The 17009-nt window shown below is 50.5% G+C and overlaps 1 protein-coding gene across 1 annotated transcript in view; it reads left to right on the top strand.

Annotated features, from left to right (window-relative positions):
- DNAH10 (dynein axonemal heavy chain 10) overlaps nucleotides 1–17009 on the top strand; it is a 1995301-nt gene that overhangs the window by 1276458 nt on the left and 701834 nt on the right. Inside the window, exons 44-45 of the mRNA XM_085636177.1 lie at nucleotides 10097–10216; nucleotides 10366–10511. Of these exons, the coding sequence (XP_085492303.1) occupies nucleotides 10097–10216; nucleotides 10366–10511 (266 nt within the window). The remainder of the gene's footprint in view (nucleotides 1–10096; nucleotides 10217–10365; nucleotides 10512–17009) is intronic.

The raw sequence follows: 17009 nt of genomic DNA, 5'->3' as shown, positions 1-17009 counted from the left end.
CAGGATGGTCCTGGGGCTGCTGGGTCTGATGGCCTCCTGCATCCTGCTGGTACATCACGCCAGGTGGCGGATGGGGGCTCTGCAGTGGGACCTGAAGTTCCAGTGGGCTCAACATCGGGGCAACCTGTCCGACCACATCCTGATCTCAGAGGGCACTGCAAGACAGTTGCAGTGGTGGCTCACGGACCGCGATTGGGTCAGTGGTAGATTCCTCTCCCTACCCCAACCGGAGCGCGTAGTGGTGATGGATGCGTCCCTCCTGGGATGGGGGGGCCACATGGGAGTGGCGGAGATCAGAGGCCTCTTGTCTCCGGCGGAGTCCCGGCTCCATATCAACCTATTGGAGCTGCGGGCGATCCGGCTTGCACTGAAGGCATTCCTTCCCTTTGTACGGGGCAGTGTAGTGCAGGTGTTCACGGACAACACCACCGCCATGTGGTATTGCAACAAACAGGGCGGGGTGGGGTTGGGGACCCTTTCTCAGGAGGCTCTGCACCTTTGGACATGGCTGGAACATCAGGGCATCACCCTGGTGGTTCAACACCTGGCGGGCTCTCTGAACGCCAGGGCGGACAAACTTAGCCGCTGGTGCATGATGGAACACGAATGGCGTCTGAACTCGGACGTGGCGCAAGGCCTCTTTCAGCAATGGCGAGAGCCTTGGTTAGATGTATTCACCACCGAAGAGAACGCGCAATGTCATCAATTCTGCACGTTGGAATTTCCAAGGCGGCACTCGCTCAGAGACGCTTTTCGTCGCGAGTGGAGTTGCGGTCTGTTCACCTTTCCGCCTATACCACTTCTGCCCAGAGTACTGAAGAAGATCAGGCACGACCGGGCCCAAGTCATCCTTGTGGCTCCGGATTGGGCACGAAGATACTGGTATCCCGAGCTACTCAGTCTGTCAATCGATCCTCCGATACGACTGCCTCTTCAGGAGGGCCTTCTGTCGCAGCAGCAGGGGACGGTCCTCCACCCGAACCTGTCCAGCCTCCACCTCCATGCATGGAGATTGAGCGGCGACAGTTGATGCCATTTGACTTGCCTCTTGAAGTCTGTGATGTCATTCTGGCAGCCAGGTGTCCCTCCACTAAAACGGTATACGCTTGCAGGTGGAATAAAGTTGTGGCATGGTGCACAGCAAAGGCTGTGGATCCCCTTTCCGCCCCTCTTTCTGAGGTTCTCCTCTTTCTTCTTTCCCTGGCCCAGCAGGGCTCTGCTCTGGGCACCCTCAAGGGATATCTTTCAGCTGTTTCTGCCTTCTTACGGCTTCCTGATCAGCCTTCTCTTTTCAAGTCCCCTGTGGTTGCTAGATTCTTCAAAGGCATTACTCGCATGTTTCCTCCTGTCCCTTTCGTAATACCCCAGTGGGACTTGAACCTGGTGTTAACCTATCTGATGTGCGCTCCTTTTGAGCCACTTCATAATTGTCCTCTTCGTCTTCTGACTATTAAGACTGCTTTCCTGGTTGCCATCACCTCTGCCAAAAGAGTTAGTGAGCTCCAGGCTCTTTCTTCTAAACCTCCTTTTCTCTCTGTCCATCCGGACAAGGTCGTTCTCAGGACTTGTCCTTCCTTTCTCCCTAAGGTGGTTACTGCCTTTCACATGGGCCAGTCTGTTACATTGCCCACCTTCTTTCCGCCTCGAAAGAGGAAGAGAGGCTTCACCGTCTGGACCCAAAACGTGCGCTCTCCTTCTATCTGGATCGCATGAAACAGTTCCGGGTGGACGACCAACTCTTCGTTGGCTACGTGGGCGCTAAGAAGGGGCGGGCAGTGCACAAGCGAACCATCTCTCGGTGGGTCGTTTTGTGCATTAAGGCCTGTTATTCTTTGGCTAAGAAGAAACCTTCTGTGGGGCTGAGGGCCCATTCCACTCAGGCCACAGCAGCTACTACTGCTCTGGGACGGGGAGTCCCTCTGCAGGACATTTGTCAGGCATCTACGTGGGCCTCGCTGCACACGTTTGCCAAGCATTACTGCCTGGACAGCCAAGTCCGGAGAGACGGCTTCTTTGGCCGTTCCGTTCTCCAGGACTTCTTGGTGTGATCTTGGTTCGCAGACCCACCACCGGGGTTGGTATTGCTGGGGTATCGATTCCAAGGTAAGGAATCTAACTAACGTGTTTCTTTCAGATGAACAAGTTACTTACCTTCGGTAACGATATATCTGTAAGAAACATTAGTTAGTTAGATTCCTTACCGCCCCACCCATCCTCCCCGTTCTACGAACTGATATCTAGGGTTAAGGTCATCCCTTTCAGGGCCCTAGATTCATGGCACCAGTGTCGGTTTCTTGCATGGCTCGGCGTTCCTGGCGCGGAAAGCTATGTACAAGAACTGACAGCGCGCGAGGGCGGTGACTAAGTACTCCGACGACGACATCCCGGCGTCGCAAACGACGCCTACCGACGCGCAAGGATACTGCAGACGAAAAATCTTTCCGGATCCAGCCTGACGCCTGGGGATATTCTAAGGTAAGGAATCTAACTAACTAATGTTTCTTACAGATATATCGTTACCGAAGGTAAGTAACTTGTTCTCCATTTCCACTTTCTAATTATTGTTTAGAAGATAATTAATCTTTTGTTGGCACACTTTTTCCACAGCCAGTTGCTATAGTGACTCTGCGTTTTGCTGCGCAGATTTCACAGAAGATACTGACGTCCGTGCGCTTGAGTGGACTTATATGACTCCACTGATGTCACAACCAGAGTTGACTCGCCAAAATATGTTATGTTATGTTATGAATTTGATTAAGCGCAAACAGCTGCCCCAGCAACGAGGCGTCCCGGCGCTAAAAACCATAAAATACCTGCTGAGGGAAATGGGGAGGGAGAGACAGAAGGCCTAAGACAGTGGGAACAGATGAGTTTTAATTGCCTTCCGGAAGGCGGACAAATTATTCAGGGAGCGAATGTTCGGTGGCAGGGAGTTTCAAAGTTTTGCCCCCAGAACTCTGAAGGAGCGGCCCCCAACACGACAGAGTTTCGTTCGAGGAACAGTCACAAGGTGTTGACCAAAAGAACGCAAATTGCGTTGAGGGATGTAAGGTACTAAGTGCGGGCGTAGAAGTTCAGGACATTCTGATTTAAGAATTTTAAAAGCAATAGTGAGGGTCTTAATTGAATTCTAGATTCGATAGGAAGCCAGTGTAATCTTTGGATAGTAGCTCTGACGGAGCACCTACGGGGGAGGCCCACCACGGCCCTTGCCACTGAGTTCTGTACCAGTTGCAGCCGTGCTATCTCTGCTTTATTGGCGCCTAAAAATAGAACACTGGCGTAATCCAACCGGGAGAGAATGATGGATTGGATTATTAGCTGGTGCGTTTTGGAATCAAAGAAACCGAGTATTGGGTTGAGGCTCCTCAGCAGGCCCACACAAGTAGCAGCCACTTTCTTTGTGTGGGTCTGAAAACTAAGCGAGGAGTCCAGCCATACACCCAAGTTTTTCACCAGAGTTTTCGGTGATGGGATGGGGCCCAGCAAGGAAGGCCACCAGTGATCACTCCAATAACTGGAGTTTTTTCCGAGGAGCAGCACCTCCGTTTTCCCAGCGTTCAGCTGTAGGCAGGTGCCCGTCATCCACTGGGCAACTGCAGCCAGGCTATCCCTAAATCTTGTGGCCGAAATAGAGGGGCCCTCAGTGAGAGTGATGACCAGCTGCGTGTCGTCAGCGTACGACACCAGCGTGAGGTCCCACTCTTTGGCCACTGCCGAGAGAGGCTGCACATAGAGGTTAAAAAGGGATGGACTGAGTGCAGAGCCCTGGGGGACTCCTTGGCCGATGGAGTAGGACCGGGTGATAAACGGAGGAGCTGAGACCCGAAAGGATCTGTCCTTCAAGAATGAGCGGAACCAGTCAAGGGCGAGATCACTAATCCCTATAGCCTCAAGGCGTTTTAGCAAGATGTTATGGGAAACCGTATCAAAGGCTGCGCTGAGATCAAGCAGAATCAGCGCAGCACTCTGACCGGCATCTAGTATATTCCGGAGGTGTTCGGTGGTGGACAAAAGGGCAGACTTGGTACTATGACCTGGCCTAAACCCATTCTGAGATGGGTCCAAGATGTTGTTTTGGACCATGTGGTGGGACAGGACATTATTCACGTGGGCTTCTGCTAGCTTAGACACCCAGGGGAGCAGCGAGATGGGTCTAAAGTTTTCCAACTTTGTGGGGTCTAAAGTAGGCTTTTTAATAATAGGGGTGACCCATGCTTGTTTCCAGCAGGTTGGGACCACAGCCGAGGAAAAGGAGAGATTGAGTAGCGTGGCCAGGGAAGGGAGAAAAAAATCTAAAGACTCAAGATATTGGGCCGGTCTCATGGGATCTGAAGGGGAGCCGGACTTAACCTTTCTACAAAGTTTGGCTAGGTCGTCATGGGAAATTTCAGGTAAGAGTGACAGCCTAGTGCCCTTGCTAGGTGGATTAACGGGGTTAGTGAGGTCTGGAAAGTCCTGTGAGAAGGCACTATAAATTTTCCTCACCTTATCTATAAAGAAAACGGCGAGATCCTCACACTGCTGTGTGGAGGTAATACAGGAGGCTGGATTGCCGCAATTTTTAAGTTTTTGCACCAATTTAAAAATAGTTTTTGTAGGATTAGTGCTGGAGTTGATTTCTTTTGCGTAGAAGGATGCGCTCGCAGCGCGTATGGCTTTGTGATAGAGTTTTAATTTGGACAGGTAAAGAGCTTTATCCCTGTCTTTGTACTCCTTTCTCCAACTACGCTCAGCTACTTTACACTCTTTCCGCATAATTTTCAGATTTTCATTATACCATGGGTTGGAGGGGGAGCTACGTCCTTTAGTCCATTTAGCTGGTATAAGGGTGTCAAGTCCTTTAATAATCCAGTCCTGGAAAGCAGCATAGGACGTGTTGATATCCTTAGTAGATTTGTGATGGAATTCTCCTAAAGTGGTGAGAAGGTCACCAGTTTGTAGTTTATGCCATGGTCTCTTAAGACAAGAGGTAGACACTTCTTTATTGGGCAATTCTCTTACCATTATCGTAAATCTGATAAGAAAGTGGTCAGTCCATCCCATGGGTTTGGGTGGGTCAGCCCTGGCCTCCGGGATATTGATGAAGACAGGGTCTAGTAAATGACCAGCGGAGTGTGTAGTGGTATGAATAAGTGGATTCAACTGTAAGGCTGTAAAATCCGCCAAAAGATTTTTGATGGTGGGGTCTAAAATGGAGTCGAAGTGGAGGTTAAGATCTCCCAGTATAGTAAAGTTAGGCGAGGTCACTTCTAGGGCATGAGCGACCTCTAGAAGTTCCTCAATAAACTTAGAGGTGGGTCCCGGAGGTCGATAGATGTAGAGCCTGGAGAGGGCAAAGTGGGGGCCCGTAGTGATTTTAAAACGAGCACTTTCACACCCCTCGATGTCTTCCTTCATAAAAGAGCAGGTGTATAGCGTTCGGTATATGACAGCTATACCACCTCCCCTAGTGTCTCTATTGATAGACTTCATAGAGAAGCCCTCCGGCAGCGTGAGGCTCGGGATGCTGGTCAGATCGTCCTGGAGCCAGGTTTCACATAAAAATAGAATATCCGGATTCTCGTCAGTTAAGAGAGTATTAACTTGAGGATGGTGTTTTACAAGAGACGTGACATTCAGCTGGAGGACCGTGAGGTGAGTGTGTTTTGGCACACTGGCTTTGTGTCCAGATAAGCAGGGTTTAGGTGTGTCAAAGTTGCAGGACTTACATTGTAGGCCAGTCTGTCCAAGGCAGCCGACTACCTTGTCACATCTCTGGGCCAAGTTCAGAGCGAGGAGACGCTCCCTATCATATCGGTAAACATTCCGTGGAGTTTGAGCAGGGGGACAGGCGAGAGGCGATGTCTTGGCGATGACGGGCGTAGACGGGCTTGCCTTAGGCGCGCCTTCGGCGCGCAAACGGCGCGCCCGCTGCGCCCGTCCGCTGCGCGTACTGTGAATACACATATTATCAAGGGGAAGGAAGGGCGGGGGGCGTGGCCTCAAAGTGGGCATGGCCTCGCGGCTCGCCGGCAATGGCGGCGGGAATTGTTTGGTGCTCGAGTCCGCAACCAGCGCTGAATCCGCTGTGCGGTGAGCTCAAGGAGCAGAGTCCTGAGGTGCCAGAAAAGGGTGAGTGCTATTAAAATAAGCAAGTAATAGTGACACACAATTTTTAAAAAGCGATAACTCCCGGCTTCCGCCTCAGGAGGATACGTGGTTCTGACTGCAGACGCTCGTGATCAGCGTTATATGCAGAGCAGGGCGGGGGGCGTGGCCTCAAAGTGGGCGTGGCCTCGCGGCTCGCCGGCAATGGCGGCGAGAATTGTTTGGTGCTCGAGTCCGCAACCAGCGCTGAATCCGCTGTGCGGTGAGCTCAAGGAGCAGAGTCCTGGAGCAGAGTCCTGAGGTGCCAGAAAAGGGTGAGTGCTATTAAAATCAGCAAGTAATAGTGACACACAATTTTTAAAAAGCAGATAACTCCCGGCTTCCGCCTCAGGAGGATACGTGGTTCTCCATTTCCACTTTCTAATTATTGTTTCGAAGATAATTAATCTTTTTTGGCACACTTTTTCCACAGCCAGTTGCCATAGTGACTCTGCGTTTTGCTGCGAAGATTTCACAGAAGATACTGACGTCCTTGCGTTTGAGTGGATTTATATGACTCCACTGATGTCACAACCAGAGTTGACTCGCCAAAATATGAGGGAGGTACCCTAGTACTTAGAAAAGGGACAAGTATGTGTGACACAAAACAAGAATTCCCTTTTCGTTTGATCAGAAGACAAGCCTAGTCTAAGAATTAATAATACAGGCAAACCGGATACGAGGACTATATGATATAAAAAAAAGTCTCCCAAATAGACTCAACATAAAAGAAATAAGGAAAAAAGTAAACTTCCAGAATACTGCATTGTGAAGCAATGTTAATCAATACACTCAAAAATTCAATACAAAACATACATTCAAATATATCATGATTTTATTAAAAGCTTATTTATACGTTTTTTATGATATTGCTCAAATATTGACGAAGTGCAAATACATAGATTAACAGGATCATGTCAACATAATTCCATCAATATAAAAGTTTCATCCTTTTTATACATATCATTAAAAACAATATACTTGCTAATGGGTTAAAAATTCATAAAAACAACTGTCGACGTTGCATTTCGTTGAAAGTTAAGCATTTTGTCACCTTCTTCAGGACAGAAAATGCCTATTATCTATTGGTATATGTGTGGAGACCCTACAGGACTCACGTATGGAACTTGACTGAAAGTATTTAGATATTATTCTTCAAACTTCATAGACACAGATAAAAATTCTACACGGTCTAATATTTTTGTAGTAAGACTCATCAATACAGAATTCAAAATCACTTGCTGATGTCCAATGGATTTGAGAATCTATAGTTGAATCAACAAAGCAGTTTATAGATTAATTTGCTGCCACACAAATATAATAATGATCGAAGCTTTCTCCAATTCCAAAACTGCCTAGCAATCCATTTGGTATTGCTGTAACAATACACCATTTAAGCTTGTTCAATTGTCTCAAGGTATGTTGGAACAAGATCGAGTTATTGCTGAACTCTATCGTTCTTAACTAAAGCGACCGTCAATCTCGCTACCGATATGCAAATGCGTTAACGCTAGAGTTCATCAATAACTCAATCTTGTTCCAACATACCTTGAGACAATTGAACACACTTAGCATGCTTCACACTTGTAACTCCCCCCTGCACACCTCTCCCCCAGGCGGGGCAGCTGGTCTGGTCCGTCAAAATTGCAAAAAACAAATCCCAATGCAAATCCGTCTTGACCCTGCTCCCCATGGGAAAAGCCCAGCCCGGACTGCCAGACCAGGTCCTCGCTGAATCGGAAACAAGAATCCCATGCCACTGGAGTCAAGCCAATTTGGCTAATGAGGGGTGATAGCCCGAAAAAAGTCCCAGGATGCTTGTTTCCGGCCCAAGGAGAACCTGGCTTGGCAGTTAGGGCTGGACTGTTCCCATGAAGAGCAAGGTCAGGACTGATCTGCATAAGGCTGGGTCCCAACTAGGGTGGCATGGTGAGCAACAAAAAAACGATGGATTAAACCTAGATCCTTGTGAATGGGAGTGAATGTTTGCATTGTTCAGCATTCTGTCCATCATCTGTCCTTTTTGCTTTCATAACATTAAAGGAGGCAGAAATAATATTATCCTCCATAAATTACAATTACCTCTTTGTTGAAAGATATCAAGGAGTGGACACTGAGAAGATCTATTGAGTTTTTTTCTTTATTGCCCAAGGAAAGGGGGACTCCTCCCAGTAGCCAGGGTGCCACATTGCGCTTAATAGTACCCATGAAAGTTGTCAGGTGTCTCCTTAAGAGTCTCACAGTAAGGATGAAAAAAATGCAAAGAATAAAAACTTCCTTTGCAATCTTGTAGTTCTTGATTGAAGATGAAGATTAATACAAGATTAGTAGCCAGGCACCAACCTTCACTTGTATTAGGCAGTAAAAAGAGCCAAGTCAGGACAACCAGAAGTAGAGTAGCAAGTGGCTGAAGTATTCAATGAAAAATCTGGCAACCAATGCATTGCAGTGCACCCTTCAGTTTTTACGTCGAGCATTCAAGACCTCTTGTATATACTTTAGTATATACTTATATGTGTATGTACTTTGTGGGCTGTGGAGATCAGCCCTAGGGCTTGTCTGCTTCCGCTTAGAGACTTTTTTTCTGTTCAACTGCCTCTATTTAACTGTCTTGATAGAAAACGACCAGTACAGGTCAGTAAAATACCAGAATTGCTTTCTGCGTGTTCAACTGCCTCTATTTAACTGTCTTGATAGAAAACGACCAGCAGAGGTCAGTAAAATATAAGAATGGCTTTCTGCTGAGGGACTTTCTTTTTTAAAAATTTCTGTCAACTGCTTCTATTTAACTTTCTTGATAGAAAACGACCAGGAGAAGACAGTAAAATACCAGAATCACTTTAACATTCTGTAGATTCGAGTCCACAGAAATTGTCTTTCACCAGCACTCATAAACAATAATATTTTTTTCAAATCTTGTATTTTCAGTGATATGGCCACAGAAGGCCCTGATTTTATATTAAAAACAGAGCTTTGGACTATACCATTTCCCGCTGAAAGGCAATATTTCTCTCCATGTGTTCCCATACGTGGCATGTCACGCAGTGTGGTGCCCACTTTCCCTCCATGTTAGAGAACAGGAGATGTTTCAGCACCCAGGCTAATGTGCTGCATAGCTAAATACATATAAGGTCCCAAAGGCGAGACCGATTGCATAGCAGATGCTTGTTTTAGATGCTGACTCGTATGGAAACTCACATGACAGGAAAAGACTATACTTCATCTTGGATTGAGACCCTCAGATATGTCTGTTTGCAAACCACCATTTTGAAAAGGTCAGTTGTAAAGGCTTGTTCACACTACTTTCCTGACACTTGTGGCGTTAGAGAGGCACACAAAGAAAAAAACCAACTTTGACATCGATTGGCCAGCACTTAACTCCACAGTGCTGCTGTCACCCTTCTCGTCTGACACGCTGTACAGCTTGATGTTCACCAGTCTGAGTGACTGGGAGCGCAGAAACACCAATGGGGGTCTAGGCAGCAAGGATGCTATACCACACAAAGAATGCAGCGTTCAGCAACGCACACTGCCTGACTGTGTGAGGAGTGCACCGCATTTTCCTGAATCATTGCAATTTCTGGTAAGCTCTCGGCACAGATGTAACAAAATGGATGGTCATGTTAGATTGGGGTAAATTCAAGGTCTTACAAAAATCTGTTCTCTTACCGCTTGCAGAGGGTGCAGCTTGTCTTATCTAAGAAATCATGGATAACTTACTTATTTAGTTTTAATTCTTGCATGCTGTCACACTCCCCTATTGCACTTTTTTCACTGGTAGCAAAATGTTTTCCAAGGTAATTGCATGGACTTTATACATTGCAGTCCGCTGCCATGCAGGTGAATTCGGGGGTGCATGTTGGATGCTGTTTGCAATTTGTCTACTCTGCTGTTACTTTTCAAGTGTGACTTCATGAAGAAAGGCTTTATATACAGGAATCTAACTAAAACACATTGTATTCTTTAGGTCAGCTACCAAGTATATATGACTTCCATTTTGATGGAGAGAAAAACAAATGGCTGCCTTGGAATAAACTGGTGCCCAAATACGTTCACAGTGCTGAAGTTAAATTTATTGACATCTTGGGTGAGTTATAGTTTTTTTTAATCGGGCTACCGGAAATGCATGTAAATGCCACCAGTGCAGTTGCAGACGGGTTTTTATGCTTAAGAAATCTTAGCTAATTTTATAATTGTCCATTTTTTCCATCCCTATGTCTACACCAAAATGTGCAGTACCTACTGTGGAGACAACCCGCACAAATTGGTTGCTGGAGCAGATGGTCAAAATCAAACGACCCGTTGTTCTTGTTGGAGAATCCGGAACCTCAAAAACTGCGACAACACAGAATCTACTGAAAAACCTAGACCGAGACACCACGGTATGTATTTATTTACACACTAGCATTGATTAAAAATTTATTTTTCATTTCCCAACAACCTGACTAGAATATATTGAGCTATATTACAAGTGGTGTGGAAAAATGTATTTCCCCATATCTAGGGGTGGGGAAACAACAGGAATTACAGGTTTTGGGGAATAACTTGCAAATTGGCATTTCTGCACACATTTCTACATGTTTCCCCTGTTTTATCCCACTGCCTGTAACTGGACCCATCAAATTTACAGACCGCTTGCAATCCAGCCAAAAAACTATTGTGTTTAAAGTAACAGACAACTTAAATTGGTAATCTGCTATTAATATTGAAAGGAGAAATAGCTATCCTGATTTACTTTAAATTGAACCTGCATTCCAAATGTATAAATAGATGTTAGTGATTTATTTTTAGGTGGCAGTATTATTACTTTTCTTACATTGCTATCCCGTCTCCTACTTGCTTGTTGGTAACAGACTACTGCAATTTGCGACTCGCAAAATGGAACGTACAAGAGTGTCTGAGAAACTGTTTGCTATTGTCAAATGGGTCGCAAGGGAACTGCCTCATTATTATTCATGAGGCAGGTCGCAATTTGCGAGTCATTGGCGATGGCCTGCAAATAAAGGGATGGTGGCCTACTGGGGACAGCAGACCCCCATGTCTGTGTTTGATTTTTCAAAAAAGCTACTTTTTTTCCCAAATGCAGCCCATTTACTTAAAGGAAAATATGATGCGCTTTTTAAAAAAATTAAAATTGTAATTTTTATTTTTTAAGGGCAGGCAGTGGTCCTTGGGACAACTGCCTGCTCTTAAAAAATATTTTTGTACCCATCCCCTGGGGACCCCTTCCCGTTTGCGACTGGCTTACCACCTGCTTGAAGTAGGCAGTAAACTGCTAGTTTTTTGAGATCGCAAATGCAGTCGCAAAACAATGGTACATATCAATCTGAAAGAAACACGTTAGTTAGATTCCTCACCTTAGAATATCCCCAGGCGTCAGACTGGATCCGGAAGATTTTTCGTCAGCAATACCCCTTGCGTGTCGCTAAGCGTCGTCTGCGGCTCCGCGTCCGTCGTCGGCGTCGTGCGCCGGAATGACGTCGTCGGAGTACTTAGACGCCGCCCTCGCGCGCTGACATCAGTTCTTCTTTTTTCCGCGCCAGTAAGCGCAGATCCGGGAGAGCTACCCCTTTTAGTCACTTTTTGACTAACTTTTTTCGATCCTTTTTGATCTTGTCTCGACTCCGGTGCCGGTAGGATGCCTGGTTTTAAAGGCTGTGCTGACTGCAGCCGCTTGATGTCGGTTACGGACCATCACCGCCAGTGCCTTTACTGCTTGGGCCTCGACCACGACGCGGCGTCGTGTTCGGACTGCAAGGCCCTGACCTCGAAGGCTAGACGGGAGCGGTCCCGTAAGCTTCTCGAGCTTCGCCACTCGGCTCCGCGCCCCTCTCGATCCCGGTCCAGGAGGAGGTCCAAGGATCGGTCGCGGAGCCGCAGCCGACGTCATCATCGATCGTCGGGATCCAAGTCTTCGGGTAAGTCGAAGCACTCCAAGAAGTCCAAGAGGCGACACCGCTCTTCGGACTCCCCTCGCCGGTCGCGCGACTCGGCCGAGGGTCAGGGTGGTTCCACCCCCGCGGCTCCGGCGGAGCCGCAGGCGCCGCGCAAGTCCCCATACCCACCGGTCCCTGGGACTGACGCGACGCCGGCGGAAGTCAGTGCCTTCCTCTCGGACATGAGGAACCTGGCTCCGCCGTCGACGCCCGCTGGCGCGCCTTCGGGCCCCGCGGACCCGACTGGGCAACCTTGCCTGCCGGCGGCTCCGGCCCCGGCGCCGTCGACGGCTCCGGCCTCGACGCCGCAAGTGCCCGAGGGACCCGATCCCGAGTCCCCGCCGACGCCGGTCGACCTCGTCACGCCTCCTCCGCCGGCGTCGACTCCGGTACCACCTCCGACTCCGCTCGGCGTTGAGCCCCAGTTCAGCCCCGCTCCGGGCCCGGCGCCGTTACGGCGTCGATGGGCGCCGCGTTCGGCGCCGCTGGAGACACATTATGTCTATCGCCCGGCTCCGATCCTTCCTCCTGCATACCAGGAATCGGATGATGGGGGCGAATGGGAGGGGTCCGAGGATCCTATGGCCGTTCAGGCTCAACTGTCACAGGACTGGGCAGATGAACTGGGGGAGGCCAGTGGCCTGGATACCTCTCCAGACACTGGATTCATCTCTCCTCCGACTGTGGCTTCGGAGGAGGGTGCTGCTTTCTCTGTGGTGCTGCGCAAGGCGGCCGCAGCCCTTGGGCTCGAGCTACCTGCCGTGTCTGTGAGGACTAACGTCCTCACTGAGGTGCTTCAGTCTGCAGCAAGCTCCACTGAGCCTCTGCTGCCATTCAATGAGGCCCTCACTGACGTTCTGCAGGGCACCTGGTCCAAGCCCTCCACAGTTCCTCCTGTGGACAGGAACGTCGCCAGGCGCCACCGCCCTGCTCCGGGCGACCCCAGTTTTCTGTCCCAACACCCTACCCCCGAGAGCCTGGTTATCCAGGCCTCTACCTCCCAATCCTCCTTCCCGACCGCTCCGCCGGACCGGGATTCCAAGAGGCTGGAACAGTTTGGCAAAAAGCTGTTCTCTTCCCTTAGTTTGGGCCTGCGGTCTTTGAACACCGCCTGCCTCTTGGACCGTTATTTCCACTCTCTGTGGGATACGGTGGAGGACGTGCTGCCCCTGTGTCCGGAGGAGGTCCAGACACGACTTACCCAGGCTCTGGCCGATGGGAGGGATGCAGCGTGACATGCTATCCGATGTGGGCTTGACACTACGGACTCGCTGGGTAGGGCGATTTCTACCTCAGTGGCGCTTAGACGTCACGCCTGGCTGCGGTCCACGTCCTTTTCGGGCGATGTCCAGAGCACCCTCATAGACATGCCCTTTGATGGCACTCGCCTTTTCGGCGAGAAAGCAGACAGTGCGCTGAATCGCTTTAAGGACTCCCGGGCTATGGCCAAGTCCTTGGGCCTCTCGGCCCTGCGGTCGCAAACTTCCGCTTTTCGCCCCTTTCGTGGCCAAGGAAGGGGTGCCTCCTCACGTACGCCTAGCCACCAGCCGCAGAACCAACCTGCGCGCGGTCGCGGACGTGGTTTCCGCCGAGGCGGTTCTGGAGGACGACGAGGTCAGCCCACATCCACCCCGGCAGCATCCGCCTCAAAGCCTTCCTAGTCCGAGCTTTCAGGCCCATTCCACGCCAGTGGGCGGCAGAGTTCGCCATCACCTGCTCCACTGGCGGTCCATCACATCGGACAGGTGGGTGCTGCAAATCGTCCGAAGGGGCTACTCCCTCCCCTTCGAGGCGACCCCTTCAGCCATGCCACCGCAGCACCACCGTATCTCGGGGGATCATTTGAAACTTCTCCACGAGGAAAATTCGGCCCTCTTGGCCAAGGGGGCCGCCGAGCGCGTTCCGAGCCCAGAAGTAGGTCGTGGTTGTTATTCCCACTACTTTCCGGTTCCCAAGAAGGGCAAAGGGGGCCTACGCCCTATCTTGGACCTCCAGAACGTCAATGCCTTCCTCCGGAAGGAAAGGTTCAAGATGTTAACTTTGGCTCAGGTTCCAGCTGCCCTAGACCCTGGAGACTGGATGGTAGCGTTGGACTTGCAGGACGCATATTTCCACATCCCCGTCCTGCCGGCCCACCGGCGTTACCTGCGGTTCACGGTGGGCCCAGAGCACTTTCAGTTTACCGTGCTCCCCTTCGGCCTCACCAGTGCCCCTCGGGTGTTCACGAAAGTGATGGCGGTGGTCGCAGCTCATCTGCGCAGATCAGGGGTTCCAGTCTTCCCCTATCTCGACGACTGGCTGTTGAAGGCGGGCTCGCCCCAGTCAGTCGTCTCCCACCTCCAGACTATGGCGGATCTCCTGCATTTGCTAGGGTTTTCCATCAACGTGCCGAAGTCACACCTGAGCCCCTCTCAGAAGCTCTTCTTCATCGGAGCGGTTCTCGATTCGGCGCAGTTCCGGATCTATCCACCGGAACAGCGGGTCCGGGATATACAGGCCCTGATTCCCATCTTTCGGCCTCTATCCTGGGTTTCGGTCAGGCTAGTGTTGCGGCTTCTGGGGCTGATGGCCTCCTGCATCCTACTAGTGCATCACGCCAGGCGGCGCATGCGGGCTCTGCAGTGGGACCTGAAGTTTCAGTGGGCCCAGCATCACGGCAACCTGTCCGACCATGTCTTGATCTCGGAGGGCACTGCACAGCAGTTGCAGTGGTGGCTCACGGACCGCGATTGGGTCAAGGGCAAGAGCCTCTCCCTTCCCCAACCGGAGCATGTCGTAGTGACGGATGCGTCCCTCCTGGGATGGGGTGGCCATATGGGAGAGGCGGAGATCAGAGGCCTCTGGTCTCCGGCGGAGTCTCGTCTCCACATCAACCTGTTGGAGTTGAGAGCGATCCGACTTGCACTGAAAGCCTTCCTTCCCTCTGTCAGGGGAAGTGTCGTGCAGGTGTTCACGGACAACACCACCGCCATGTGGTATTGCAACAAACAGGGCGGAGTGGGGTCGTGGACCCTTTGTCAGGAGGCCCTGCGCCTCTGGACATGGCTGGAACACCAGGGCGTCACCCTAGTGGTTCAACATCTGGCGGGCTCTCTGAACGCCAGAGCAGACGAACTCAGCCGCCGGTGCATGATGGATCACGAATGGCGTCTGAACTCCGAAGTGGCGCAAGGTCTCTTTCGGCAGTGGGGAGAGCCTTGGTTAGATCTATTCGCCACCGAAGAGAACGCGCAATGTCAGCAGTTCTGCACGTTGGAATTTCCAAGGCGGCACTCGCTCGGCGACGCTTTTCGTCACGAGTGGAGTTGCGGTCTGTTGTACGCCTTGCCGCCTATACCACTTCTGCCCAGAGTGCTGAAGAAGATCAGGCACGACCGGGCCCAAGTCATCTTGGTGGCTCCGGATTGGGCACAAAGGTACTGGTATCCCGAGCTACTCAGTATGTTGACCGATCCTCCGATACGTCTGCCCCTTCGGGAGGATCTTCTGTCGCAGCAGCAGGGGACGGTCCTCCACCCGAACCTGTCCAGCCTCCACCTCCATGCGTGGAGATTGAGCGGCGGCAGTTGATGCCATTTGACTTGCCTCCTGAAGTCTGTGATATCATTCTGGCAGCCAGGCGTCCCTCCACAAAGACGGTATACGCCTGCCGGTGGAACAAATTTGTGGCATGGTGCACAGCAAAGGCTGTGGATCCCCTTTCCGCCCCTCTTTCTGAGGTTCTACTCTTTCTTCTTTCTTTGGCCCGGCAGGGCTCTGCCCTGGGCACCCTGAAAGGTTATCTTGCTGCCATCTCTGCCTTCTTGCAGCCTTCTCTTTTCAAGTCCCCTGTAGTTACACGCTTTCTAAAAGGCATTACTCACACGTTCCCTCCTGTCCCTTTTGTAATGCCTCAGTGGGACTTGAATCTTGTTCTCACATTTCTAATGTGCGCTCCCTTTGAGCCTCTTCATAATTGTCCTCTTCGTCTGCTGACGCTTAAGACTGCTTTTCTGGTAGCCATCACCTCGGCTAGACGGGTGAGTGAGCTCCAGGCTTTATCTTCAAAGCCTCCTTTTCTCTCTGTTCATCCGGACAAGGTTGTCCTTCGGCCTCGTCCCTCCTTTCTTCCGAAAGTGGTGACTCCATTTCATCTTGGGCAGTCTGTCACCTTGCCCACCTTCTTTCCGCCTCCGCATCCTTCCAAAGAGGAAGAGAGGCTCCACCGTCTGGACCCAAAACGTGCGCTCTCCTTATATCTGGACCGCACAAAGCAGTTCCGGGTGGACAACCAACTTTTCGTTGGATACGTGGGTGCTAAGAACGGGAAAGCTGTGCACAAACGGACCATCTCTCGCTGGGTCGTTTTGTGCATCAAAATTTGTTACTCCTTGGCAAAAAAGGACCCTCCTGTTGGGCTGCGCGCCCATTCTACTCGGGCCACGGCGGCTACCACTGCTTTGGGACGGGGTGTCCCTTTGCAGGACATCTGTCAGGCGGCAACGTGGGCTTCGCTACACACGTTTGCCAGGCATTATTGCCTTGACAGCCAAGTCCGGAGGGATGGCTTCTTTGGCCGTTCTGTCCTCCAGGACTTTCTGGTGTGATCTTGGTTCGCAGACCCACCACCGGGGATGGTATTGCTTGGGTATCTATTCTAAGGTTAGGAATCTAACTAACGTGTTTCTTTCAGATGAACAAGTTACTTACCTTCGGTAACGATGTATCTGTAAGAAACATTAGTTAGTTAGATTCCTCACCGACCCACCCATCCTCCCCGTTCTGCGAACTGACATCTAGGGTTAAGGTTATCCTTTTCAGGCCCCTAGATTTTATTTTTGGCACCAGTGTCGGTCTTTGCATGGCTCTGCGTTCCTGGCGCGGAAAGCTATGTACAAGAACTGACGTCAGCGCGCGAGGGCGGCGTCTAAGTACTCCGACGACGTCATTCCGGCGCACGACGCC

This window comes from Triturus cristatus, chromosome 11, assembly GCF_964204655.1.
Source record: "Triturus cristatus chromosome 11, aTriCri1.1, whole genome shotgun sequence".
Classification (NCBI taxonomy): domain Eukaryota; kingdom Metazoa; phylum Chordata; class Amphibia; order Caudata; family Salamandridae; genus Triturus; species Triturus cristatus.
Note: the sequence above shows the minus strand (reverse complement) of the source record. Positions and strands in the feature narration are given on the sequence as shown.